Source organism: Ictalurus furcatus, chromosome 20 (genome assembly GCF_023375685.1).
Source record: "Ictalurus furcatus strain D&B chromosome 20, Billie_1.0, whole genome shotgun sequence".
Lineage (NCBI taxonomy): Eukaryota > Metazoa > Chordata > Actinopteri > Siluriformes > Ictaluridae > Ictalurus > Ictalurus furcatus.
The window spans coordinates 8,822,174-8,836,019 of record NC_071274.1 but is presented as its reverse complement, the minus strand read 5'-3'; the positions used below and the strand labels follow the sequence as shown (position 1 = coordinate 8,836,019).

The 13,846-nt window shown below is 35.7% G+C and overlaps 1 protein-coding gene across 1 annotated transcript in view; it reads right to left on the bottom strand.

The window, feature by feature from the left end:
• Positions 1-4,506: 4,506 nt before the first annotated feature.
• slco5a1a (solute carrier organic anion transporter family member 5A1a) overlaps positions 4,507-13,846 on the bottom strand; it is a 32,537-nt gene continuing 23,197 nt past the window's right edge. Inside the window, exons 7-10 of the mRNA XM_053651657.1 lie at positions 7,103-7,262; positions 6,143-6,378; positions 5,881-5,945; positions 4,507-5,385 (exon numbers count right to left, since the gene is read on the bottom strand). Of these exons, the coding sequence (XP_053507632.1) occupies positions 4,931-5,385; positions 5,881-5,945; positions 6,143-6,378; positions 7,103-7,262 (916 nt within the window). The 3' untranslated portion in view covers positions 4,507-4,930. The remainder of the gene's footprint in view (positions 5,386-5,880; positions 5,946-6,142; positions 6,379-7,102; positions 7,263-13,846) is intronic.

Here is a 13,846-nt window from a genome sequence, read left to right as displayed (position 1 = left end):
TGACTAGAATGGAAGCCTGCAGCTACACCGGCCCCGGAGAAGACTGTTTTATGGCACTGCAGTGCATGCGACATTTTAGGATCAGCATCAATTAGTACAGCAAATTTACTGATTAAAAAAAATATATGAATAAAAAACGGTTTATGGACATTGGATGGTTAATTGGTCATGTTGATTCGTTGTAATTACATAAACAATTGGAGACCATCCACTATGAATGCAAAACTGGAAATTATTAACGTAACATTTAAATGGTAAATGGCACACTTATATAGCGTTTTTATCCAAAGCGCTTTACACTGTGTCTCATTCACCCATTCACACACACACACCAATAGTAGCTGAGCTTACATGCAAGGCACTAACTTGCCATCAGGAACAACTTAGGGTTCAGTGTCTTGCCCAAGGACGCTTCTGCATGTGGAGTCATGTGGGGCTTTATAAATGAAAGATCTTCCCCCTGCTGTAGCCTTCACTATTCGAGGTACCGACAAAAAGCCTGCCCTTTTGATGGAGATGCATTATCTAAGGCGTGTATATATAATGTAGCTCGAATCACCAGTATCTCTTTACCCACTCCTGATCTGGAGTCAAATTTATTGCTTTTTACTGCCTTGTAAGGGTTTATGTAAGTGTGCAGTCATGTACGCTATAAGCCAAAGGTATAGAAGCAGGCAAATTATTTTTAATGGTACCAAAATAATTTAACAGTTAAGGCATATTTCCAACAGAACAGAACATTAGTCATTTAGTGTAAACAAAGATATTTCTTCTCTGAAATATTTCAGAGAAGTTATTTTTCCATATTAAATGCATTATATGGGAAACGCTGGTACAGTCTTCTGATAAGTTACAAACTCATACTTTATAATAATTATAATAATTCATCTACATGGTTTTCATATGGATTGTGTCCATCATTGCAAATATTTATATTTCATTTCAAATATTCCCGTCTGTCTTGCCTCTGTGCACAATATCATACCCTCTGTATCTGCATGTGAGTATTTTAAATTGAGGCACAATGCCTAAGGAATTGGTCATCAATTTTTTCTTAAGGTTAAAATGATCAGGAATGTGTTTCAGAGATACCAGGTGAACTAAAACTGGTCATCTAAACTGTGTTTAATTACAATATACCTCAGGGCATGTTTTGTATAAATTTAATCCATATTTCTTGGTGAACGATGTGGTTAGATCATAAATATCATATAGGTTTAGGAAACAACATTTACAATATATGTTGCAATATGTTCTCTTTCTCCACACACACACACACACACACACACACACAGGTTTGCATGGGAGACATTCTTCCTTTGTTCCCACCAATTCATTCTCAGGAACTTAATTAACATATAGTTCCTAATCAGCTGGGGGTCTGCCCTGCCATGAAACACATTGTTTTATTTCCCATTTGGTATCTTTGTCACATACATTTCAAAGAGGCTCAGGGGTATAAGAGGATATGCTTGGTATAACTCAAGGAAGGCGTGTAACATCAGTGGGTTGGTAACATCAAGGAAAGGGCTCATAACATCAGAGGCTGCTTTTCTGCCATTAATGCTATTATCATCATGCATCCTATGTCAGATGTTGGTCAACATTCTTTGTTTGATTTGTTTCTATTCTGTGTATGTCTACTTTTGTGATTTTGCTTAATAAATTCTTTTGTTATTGCTACCTTTAAATATTCAGTGGTTCTTATTTAAGAAAATATGTTGCATTAAAAGTGCCTGATTATTTATATGGTTATTAGAAATAGTTTCCTAAAGTTGTTGTCGGTTAGACACATTGAAATCGACCTCTGAAAAGTTAATGTAAAAGGCTAATACTTGCATGTTTAAATGAAACCTCTGACAAATAAACATGAAAGGCTTAGGCTTGCACATTGATATAAACCTCTGAGCTAACAAAAATAATTGTTTATTATAGGCTATATAAAAGTCTCTGACGTAGGCACATCATTTTAATGAAAGTTTAGCATGTAACTGTTTTAGACTAAATATAATCAGAACACTGAGGTATTAAACTTCCAGCACTAACTAGAAGATTATCCTTTGGAGTCAGATAATTAATTAAATGGAGTCAAATATATAAGGCACCTGAGGTCGTAGTTACGACTTCCCAATTCGTAAATATGAACTTCTAAGGAGGACTTGAACGCACCATATATATTTATATGTCTGTGGTTATGGTGGGTTCAAGTACTCCTCGGAAGTTCTTATTTACGAGTTGGGAAATCATAACTACGATATCATGTACGATCAAGTCACTTTGGTTGGAGGAAGATGGCGGTGTAATGGAGAGCGGGGCACAACCTAATGCCGAGCACATTCTAACAGACTTTATTTAGTAGTTTTACACTAAAAACACTATACCAACTGTGAAGTTTGGAGGTGAAAGGATCATGGTGTGGGGCTGTTTTTCATCACATGGTACCAGCAGACTTCATATAATTGAAGAAACGATGAATGGAGCCCTTTACTGGGAGATTCTTGAGAAGAATCTGCTGCCATCCACCAGGATGATGAAGATGAGACGTGGGTGGACCTTCCAGCAGGACAACGATCCAAAGAATACAGCAAAGGAAACTCTCAATTGGTTTCAGAGAAAAAAAAATCAAGGTGTTAGAATGGCTCAGTCAATCACCTGACTTGAATCCAGTTGAACAAGATTTAAAGACAATATGTTTAGGAGAGTGGGCCAAAATCACACCTGAATACTGCGGCCCATTAATTTCTTCATACAGGAATCGTCTTGAAACTGTCATTACAAACAAAGGATTCTCCACTAAGTATTAAATAAATTTCAGTTAGCATGTTAAATACTTTTTTCCTGTGTCATTCCTCTTTATTACACTTTAATGTGTGGATTTCTTGCATTAATACTGATGTCTGGTGAAAATTTCATGTAAATAGCTTCATTGGAAATATATTTACTGAGAGAAATGTTGATGCGTCCAATACTTATTTACCCCACTGTGTGTATGTGATATATATAAATAAAAGAAAAAAAATAGTGCATTGCATGGGTAGGTTTTGTGCAGGATTCTAAAATGAACTTCAAGATTGGGATCATTGGCGCATAAACTTATCGTCACAGAATAAAACTATCTGTGAAAATATCTTGTGCTATTCACAGACCTTATTTCAGGATTTAATAAAAATAAAATCTTTACTGCACTCCACTGTGGTGTAATGTAAGGCTGTGTTGTAATGCTTCTCCCAGGAGACTAGTTTAAATTGACCGATAGCGCCATCTGCTGGTTTGGAAGAGGATATTTCTTAGCTGCATTTGTGAGAAAATCTGCACCTATTGCTAACAAAAATGATTTTCAGTGGAACGGTCATAAAGGTATTTTATGGCAATGCTAAATTTGTGCTATCTATGCTATTATTTCTATCTGGCATCCACCCAAAATGCATGAATGTGTTAGTCCTATCAATTGTACAGATCAGGCAGTGTTTTTTTTGTTTGTTTTATTACCACACTGAGTCTACAGATTCCGCTCTCTTACTCACTTTCACACATTTATTGAAAAGATTTAAGATAACAATTAAGCTCACTTAAATGCCTACATACTATGCAGAAAAGTAAAAACTAGAATTGCACTTGTTTATAAAGTTAAAAAAAAATTAAGACAGTAGGATTATGGAGCATTTTTGCAAGTAAAGCTATAGCATGAAAATCATTATCTAAAAGTAATTTACTATAACAAACACTATAATGATTTCTAGCTATTGGAATTGCAAGCTAGCATACTTGGTATCCTAACTAACCAACTTTTCTGGGTGTTTTTATATGGCTAATGCAATTTAAATTTGCCATTTATCTTGCACATATCACTTTGATCATGTACAGCTTGTAACGAAAGGCTAATTGTTTGAAGATGTACTGAACCCAACATCGATGTCAGCTGAATGAGAATACCATTGCAATAAATTCCTGTGTGCAATAGTCATTAAATTGGCATGAAAAGAGATATAAATATGTTTGGACAGTCCATCTCTGCAGCACCTAGACCAATTAAAGCTTTAAAAAAACGACACCAACATTATGATGTGTTTTATTAAAAATATCTTTTATTTGGACATCAAAACACCCAGTTAAACCCTTGGAAATGATACTTTTTTAATTTCATGAGTTACTTTAATCCAGTGTAATAGATACATAGTTCCTCAGTACAGAAGAACAGTGACAATGTAATTAATACTGTTTCACATTTGCATTTTGAAACACTCACTAGATGTGAAAGTGTTGTAGCATTGTCCTTTGGGGTTTATTTGACAGGCTCAGTGTAGGAAGGAGAGAAAGTTTGCATAATGCAGGATTCAGCTTGAATTCCATACCCATTCCTCCTTTCCACATGGGAGGATATGCGATACTCTTGACTCAATCATTTAACTAATCAATCAAGTGAGTGGCAAGGTGGGCAATCTAATGATAAACAAGTATGTCAATGCCTACAGCATCACTTTAGTCTCTTTCCACACTACTGACAAAAAAAGAAACCAGAATAGGATGGTGAACATGAGTGTGTGTATGCACAAGATGGACAAAAGGTTTAGTACTGGCCCTTTAGAACAATTTTGAATGTGTTTATGTATGTATAATGAGAAGGTACTGGTCATACTGTGTTGTGTGTGTGACTGAAAGGAGGTGGTGCAAATCTTGTGGAGGTAAATGTAAATGTGTAAGAATGAGAGAGGTACCAATTCCATTGAGGTATTAAGTCCAATTCTTTACAAATTGTTTTGATTATAGTGTATTTCTGGAGAATAAAAGGCACCAGCAGTGGCTCTGAGGACATGTGGGAGCTGGAGACTCCACTTCATCTTCAGGTTTGCCCTGTCTATGCATTTAGGGGTGTGTGTGTGTGTGTGTGTGTGTGTGTGTGTGTGTGTGTGTGTGTATCTGTACTAATCTCTCAACTCACCACTTTCTCCAGAGACCTGATGGGCAGGGTTATTGCTTTCAAGCCATTGCCGGGGCAACTGTTGCCACGGCTTAGGGCATGTCCAGTTGCCACTGCAGCAGCATGGCAATGTTCAGTGGGGCGGGGCAGGAAGACAGGGCATGAGCGAGTGCGAGCATGACCTTTTTGCCATCCTGCATGGCACATCAACTGACTCACTGTGTCCAGTGGGGATACAGGGTGTGCATGCATGTGTGCCTGCTCATCACGGCGTTTCAGTGAATACCATGTGAGGAAGATGAAAAAAAAGCCAAGAAACTTGAGGCTGGCTGCCAAGCCAAAGTAGACAAACCGAAGGGACGTCACATCATACTCCCAACAGGATCCATGAACACCACAGTCCTGTTGCCAGAGCATACAGGTGGTGTCAATCACGGCGCCGAAATATATCGGAGTAGGGATATAGGCTGAAGAAGGACAAGAAATCCAAATAAGATCATTTGTTTTATATTAAGGCATGGTCTTTCTGTTTAAACCTATTGTAACCACTGATCTATTTTTTTTACTGTAATTTTGATGTTCAATTTCTAATGTTTGCTTTAAAGCTCTGATAGTACAAGTTAATTGCTGTTTGTCAGTCCCGTAAGATACCCAGATTGCTTATTTAAGAACACAGAGAGAACCATGTGAACTGTCACTTCATAGGTTTGCGACATACTTGTTCGAAATAATGATATCATATTCCAGGATAGTGTGGCATCCTGATAAAACTTGTTGCCGCTGTGGCTAAATTCTGGCCAAAAATAATTAAAAATCAGGTTTTGGCCAAAATTAAGTTTCTCTGTTAAAATATACTATGACATCTCTATGATAAGAAAACCTAAATATATTTGACCAAAACTGTTTCTATTTAGGCTACTTTCTAACCTTGCCTGTCTGCCTTCAAACATACTCTGTCTTACCGAGAGTTCTAAGAAGAACAAACTGCATTCCCAAAGCAAAAGGTCTTTCCTGCTCTTCCACGGACCTATATGGAGACAAATAACTGTAAACATAAATACTATTTCCTGTTTCCAAAATTTGTACACATAATAATTACTGTTATGTCGACAGTAACTCTTATGCCTACTGTGCATTGAAACAATTACATTTAAACTTTGATATCAAAAAACAATTTCTGCTGAAAAATGGTAAATAGTTCAGAGAGAAAGGTGAGAAACACACCTCAGGGTGACTATGATGGCAGAAGGCTGTGCACAGGCAGTTATGAGGGTGACAATGAAGAGGAAGATGAGGAAGGTTATGAGCGTTCCACAGGTGCGCTCACACTTGCCGGCGAGAGCATAGCCATTCTCGTTCAGATATGTCTTCACGATGACCACTTGTAACTCGTGATTCCCTCCGGATGGAGTGATCACCTGTCTGCTTTGTACACAAGCACAGTCTGAATAATTCCTGATCTGGAAAAAAACATACATAACACACACATACACAATGTAGACTGCAGAGAGAAGAGAAATAGGTTTCACTTTGGATTTTGATTCAGTAATAACTTATAAATAACAGTAAAGTTATGGTGAAATAAGACTACTACATTCCTGGGTTTAAAGTGTTTCCGTATTACGTTTACATAACATTACATTTATTCATTTAGCAGACACTTTTATCCAAAGCGACTAACAAATGAGAAAATACAAGCAATGCGATATATCAAGCAGAGAACAATACAAGTAGTGCTACAATACAAGATCCGTTAATTGAGTTCCAGAAGAAGCAAAGTGTGCAGAGTAGAGGTTTAAGTGCCAGAGTAAATTTTTTTAAATTATTTAAAAAAAAAAAAAAAATGTATGGGTTGGTTAGGTGTTCACGGAAGAGGTGGGTCTTTAGCTGTTTTTTGAAGATGGTGAGAGATTCTGCGGTTGATTTTGGAAGTTCATTCCACCACACTGTAATTCATTTAGTACTGTAATTCAGTTAAGATTGTAGTACTGTTAAGATTTAATGTACTGTTAAGATTTAGTACTGTAATTTAGTCAATTAGTACTGTAATTCAGTTAAGAAAAACATGACTTGGTTCAGCAGTCTTGCTGTTTGATTTGAAGGGTTAATATGAGTTTTCACTTATTTTGCTTTCACTTGCTCTGCAACAATCAACACTCATTGGGAGAGATTATGTGCCCTCACTCCTGAGCTGTCATTGGAGACACCACTGCAGCCAGCCAGACAGGGGTTAAAGTACGTAATTCCATCAGAACCACACACAGGAGCATACTCATGGATCCGGCAACCACAGTTAACATTACAGCCCCCAGTTAGGTTCCGATGGGACAGAGTCAATGTGGGCCTGCAAAGAGAGACAAAAGAGAGATCAAGTCTTAACAGTGTGTCATTTTGAAGACACTAATGTACAGTAGCATATGATGAAAAAGAGCTAAGAGAAGCAGAGGTACTACAACAAGGTAATTTTTGTTTTAATCTTGGACCTTTAAAATTTCTCATGGGTTTGGACTGTATTTGTGGCACTCTGAATCAGGATTATTATTGTTTAAAAAATATTGCTAGTTTTTTATTTTTATTTAGTTTTGTATTTTGGTTTTCTATTTCAGTTTCGTTTCAGTTAGGTTTAATGGTGCATAAATAGTTTGTTTTTATCTTTCAAAAATCACTTTTAGTTTATATTTAGGTTTAGTATCATTTTAGTTTTTAATATCATGGTAATTATACTAAAAAAATCCCAATTTGGGTTCTGTCTTTTCCAATCTATTAACATTGGGGAGTTGAACTGAAGTGTGTATGGGTATGCTTCCTGATATTTATTTTTAAAAAATTAAATAAAAATAATTAAAAAATAAATTGAAAAAAAAAAATCAGCTTTGTTATATTTGCAGAGTCATTACATAATTTCCCTCTGCTTATCTGTCTGTCTACCGATCTACCCATTCAACCATCCATCTATCTGCCTAATCTATCTATCTAACATCCACAAGCATTTATGATCAAATGATTGTTTCATTTAAACAATTTCCACAGGGCAAAATAACAGTCCAAATGAATGCACACTGTAACTGGTTAAAACACCAGTGCATCAATTAAAAAAAAAGTTACGCACAAGTCCATAGAGGACAAAAATGTCCATATCCAAAAACAATCATAAAAATATTATATATTCATATTTTTTCCACTTTCACTGATGTCAATTTTTTTTTTTTTTTTTTACCAGCATCAGTTCTAATCATAATTACCAAACATTCATTCATTTTCAGAAATGTAACCCTTTAAATTCTGGTTTGTTTACATAATGCCAAATAGTAATTATTAGTATATTAATATATAATATACTATATATAATAGTATATTAATATATAATAATTTTTTATGCAGTGTCGGATTTTAAAAAAACAAACAAAAAAAACCTACCACTCAGCTCCATAAAGGACAAAAATGTCCATGTCAAAAAATTGTCACAGAAATATATATATAAAAAATTTTCCACTTTCACTGACTTCGATTTTTTCAGTTCTGATCATAATTACCAAACAGTCATTCATTTTCAGAATTTTAACCCTTTAAACGCCAGTTTCTTTACATAATGGAAAAATCTTCAAAGCTCAGTAACCTTCTTTGAATCGTATACATGGGGTGGAATTTGTGATTTCCAATACAACAGTATTTCTTTCAAACTGTTCACAGACACACACAAAATTTTCAGTACACACATACAAACCACAACTTTGATATCCATACAAACGCCCACACAATTATAGCTGCATCATTTATTCAGTTGGTTTTCAGTGCTCTATAATACAGCAGAATCAGAAAAAAAGGAAAAGTATGTACAGGTGCATCTCAATAAATCTGAATATAGTGGAAAAGTCCCCCCAATTGAGTTCAAAAAGATTTCCATGAGCTGTAAGCTGTAATCATCAAGATAAAAAAAAGGCTTGAAATATTTCACTTTATGTGCAATAAATCTAGAATATATTAAAGTTCCACTATTTGAATTAAATTATGGAATAAAACTAACTTTTCCACAATATTATATTTTTTTGAGATGCAGCTGTATTTTCCCCATAGGCTAAACCTGAGAAAATAGTACACACTTCAGATTTTTTTTTTTTTTTTTTAAACTATGTTTTGAAACCTTGTCATCAAAAATAAAGGCTTAACAACACAGAATGCATGATTGTATGCTTAAATGTCACAGGGATTAAATATTGCAGCTTGAATGGGTTTCAATAGGGACATTTTTGTCCTTAAGTTCCCAAGGGAAACTATTTTGTGTATCTAGTTTAAAACAGATTTATGAAAGCAAATGAGGGTGAAATATTAAAATTCCAATAAAAATTACACACCTTTTGCAAAATTTATGCTGTTTGCATTAAACACAGACAAAATGATTTTATTTTAAATGAAAAAGACAAAAATGTCCTTAAAGACACACAAGGGTTAACATGCCACTGCAGTACACAGTGTGAAAGTGATGTTCAGTGTGAAAAACCTTGCTGATAATAATGGGAACTATTAAAATAAAATTTAGCTAACATAACACAAAGCTGTTTTTCGCTAACTTGTTATATTGATAAATATGGCTAAATTGCAATGAATTACCTAGCTATAATATACAGTGGGGGAAACATTTTTTTTTTTCAGTAAATATATTTCCAATGAGGCTATTCACATGAAATTTTCACCAGACTGTGGTATTAACTCAAGAAATCCACACAAAGAGATCCAAACATTAAAGTCCATAAATGAAGTTATGTTTAATAAAGCAGAATGACACAGGAAAAAGCATTTAACATGCTAACTGAAATTTATTTCTTAGTGGAGAAGCCTTTGTTTGTAATGACAGCTTCAAGACGCTTCCTGTATGAAGAAATTAATGGGCCGCAGTATTCAGGTGTAATTTTGGCCCACTCTCCTAAACATATTGTCTTTAAACCTTCTTCAACTGGATTCAAGTCAGGTGATTGACTGGGCCATTATAACACCTTGATTTTTTTTCCCCTGAAACCAGTTGAGGGTTTCCTTTGCTCTATGCTTTGGACTGTTGTCCTGCTGGAAAGTCCACCCACACCTCGTCATCATCCTGGTGGATGGCAGCAGATTCTTCTCAAGAATCTCCCGGTAAAGGGCTCCATTCATCGTTCCTTCAATTATATGAAGTCTGCCAGTACCATGTGATGAAAAACAGCCCCACACCATGATGCTTCCAACTCCAAACTTCACTCTTGGTATAGTGTTTTTAGGGTGATATGCAGTGCCATTTCTTCTTGGTGTGTAGTATGACAGGCAAAAAGTTAAATTTTGCTCTCGTCTGACCAGACTACACACTCCCAGGATTTCATAGGCTTTTCCAAATGAGTTGTAGCAAACTTTAAATGAGCTTCGACATGCCTTTTCTTTAGTAATGGAGTCTTGAGGGGTGAGCATGAGCAGTGGAGTGCATTGCCTATTGTTTTCTCTGTGATGATGGTACCTGCTGACTCCAAGTGTTTCTGGAGCTCTTTCTGAGTGGTCCTGGCCTCTTGGGTCAGGAGCTCCTGTGTGTGTCTAGTTGATGGAGTGATGTTGCTTCCAATTGCAGATAATGGCCCCAATGGTGCTTACTGAAAGATTCAGAAGTTTTGAAATACGTCTGTATCCGATTCCATCAATATGTTTCGCAACAGTAAGGTTGCAAAGGTCTTGGGAGAGCTCTTTGCTTTTACCCATCATGAAATGTTTCTTGTGTGACACCTTGGTAACAAAAAGCCTTTTTATAGACCATCAGTTTACTAACCCAGCTGATATTAATTTGCACAGATAGGAGGTATAATTACTTTCTTATTTCAGCTGGTTCCTTGCCTTGGAGATCTGCTTTTTCTTAGTGCGTTCAATACTTTTTTCCTGTGTCATTCCTCTTTATTACACATAACTTTATTTATGTACTTTAATGTTGTGAATTCTTTATATTATGGATTTGTTGAGTTAATATAGATGTCTGGTGAAAATTTCATTTGAATAGCCTCATTGAAAATATATTTACTGAAAAAAATGTTGACGCGTTCAATACTTATTTCCCCCACTGTATATGGAGTTTCATTAGCTAGATTACACCATATTATCCTACCTGTTCTCTCTAACCAGCAATGCAAATTAGTCTGCTGGGCAGCAATTCTCTTCATCTTCAAAGCGACCTGTGCCCTCTCCCAGTCAAATGACAGTAATCAAGCCTTGTGGGGACTCAAAGTATTTTTTTTATCGTATTTATAATTACAAACTAACAATCAATTTAGAACACCAATAATTAGGGATGCACCGAAATGAAAATTCTTGGCCGAAGGCGAAACCGAATATCATGAAAAACTTGGCCAAAAGCCGATGGCCGAAATAACGAACATGTTTTTCGCGGTTTTTTCCATTTATTTTGCCTTTTTTTTTCACCATTGCATAAATTAAATAGTCAAAATGTGCTTTTTACTATTTTGTCTTACTTTTCAAAGAAAAAAAATCGATTACAAAAACTATAATTTCAAAATATTTATTTAACACTGAACATTTTTTTTCATTCCAGCAGGCATAGGCTACCAACAAGGCACAATATAACTTTAAATAAATAAATGAGTAAAATAAAAATATTTTGATGTGGTCATCTTTGAGCCTCCCTTGAATAGACTATGTTAGATATATATAACTGACTGCTGAAAGAATGTATCACTCTGTAGCCTACAACAAAAAAGTGCATTAAAAAGTGTATTGACAAGAGTGCAGAAAATGGTTCTATTCGGTTCTATACAGCTGATTATATTGGGGATATATACCGCTCACGTCCCTGTACACCTCGCAGAGTATTATAGTAGATATAGTATAGTTAGATACGTTGTTAATGTTATGTTCCTTGATAGATTTAGTTAGTTTAAACTATAGATTAGTTCATTTAGTCCCCTCTGATTTTCTGCTCCCAGTCCATAGTACTAGTTCATGTTTCTTGTTTTGTGTTTTGACCCTGTTTTCTGTGACAGTGACTTTGATTCCCTTTGCCTGTCTTGACTAAGTTTTTTGGATTACGATTTGGATTTGTCTGCCTGCCCTTAAATAAATACGTCTTTATATGCTTCCGTATTCTACTCCCTTACGTCTCGTGACGTGACAGAAACATGCTCCGGAACAGAAACAAAAACAAACGCACATTTACTGTCCATAGTAAACATCCGAAGAGCACGTAGCTCGTGCATGCGCGCGCCCCCTCATCAAGGTCATGACATTCACGCATCTCACTCTGGTTGCTAGGCTATGTGGTCGCATCATCAAACACGTCATTGTTCGGTCAAATTTATTCGGCCTTTTCACTAATTTCGGTTGCTGAACATTCGGTGCATCCCTACCAATAATATTACAAAATAAATTACTGCTAATAAATAAATTACATATATTTTCAGTTGATGATGGTATAAAAATAGCAACATTGATGGATCCACTCCATTCAACCTCTGTTCTTAAGCCAGACCACCCAACATTTAAAATACGATAACGAAAGTTTTATTCTCTGAAATTCTATTTAGTTTTCGTTCGTGTTGCAGGTGCACGTTACAGTTGCAGTTTAGTTTTCGTTTTTTTGGAAACTCACATTTTTATTTTTATTTCAGTTAACAAAAATGTTTTTTCACTGATAGTTTTCATTAACGATAATAACCTTGCTCTGAATCCACCATCACTATGTCGCTGATTTCTAGAAAGTAGAAGGAAACGGTTCTGTGGTGATCATCTAAAGTCTCAATCTTAAGTGGAAAAAAAGCATAAAATAAGCCTGCCAGTTCCTTGGAAGAGCCTTCTTTCTTCAGCAACCTCATAAATTCATGCCATGCATGTGCCAGTTCAGAATCAATTTTTAAAAAAATGCTGCAATGATCATTATAATATGGTTGATTAAGATGGTAATAAAGTGCATAGTTAGTACAATCCCAATTCCAATACAATCAATATATATATTGAATCAATGTGTGAGAAAGAAGGCAGACTAAATAGTGCTCATGTTTTGGTTAAGGCGTGATCATCTTTAAAGAAAACATGCCCATTATTTAAGGGATAAGCTGACAAGGTTATAGCTCAAGTGTAGTTTAGCCCATGTTATGGACAGAACCATATAAAATAAAAGGACTACAGAGAAATGAAGACTGGCCAAGTATGGCAAGTGACCCTCCCCCACTAATCCTTTGTCTGATTTCTTCCACCAAACGCAGGCTGATAGCAGTTTTCCATGTCTGGTTGTTAGCAAACCAATGGTTTTTTTCAGGACATTCCAAATTCTTGTATTGTCTGTGCCCAGTGCTTGTGCAACAGCACTTTGGTAGAAAATCTGATGGATTTTCCCTCTTTTCTCAGCTTCAAAGTGGCTTGCTTTTATCCCATAGACAGCTCTCTGGCCTTCATGTTGGCTTATACTTTTTATCAACAAATGCAGTCTTCACAGGCTCAAAAGTTTTATGGCATGATCTCTATGTCTCAATTCTGAAGGTCTCTAGTTTGTGTCATGATGTCACTGTACAAGAACAGATAGAATAGTTTTTTGTTTTTGGAATGTGTTTTGCAAGCACCTAATCGCCCCCGCGCTGTGTCTCTCTCGGCTTATTTTTATTATCTGGTAGAATAGAGGTCTTTAGTTCCTGTATCGCTTGAACCTACGTAATAGATTTTTAAATTCTATCTATGACCTGTTCCAATTGACATTTATCATTCTTTATAAATATTATCTGTGTGGATACAGTGGTGGAAATAATTATTGAACGCGTCAGCATTTTTTTTCAGTAAATATATTTCCAATATTTCCAGGATATTCACATAAAATTTTCACCAGACATCGGTATTAACTCAAGAAATCCACAAATAAAGAATCTGCGACATTAAAGTCCATAAATAAAGTTATGTGTAATAAAGTTGAATGAGACA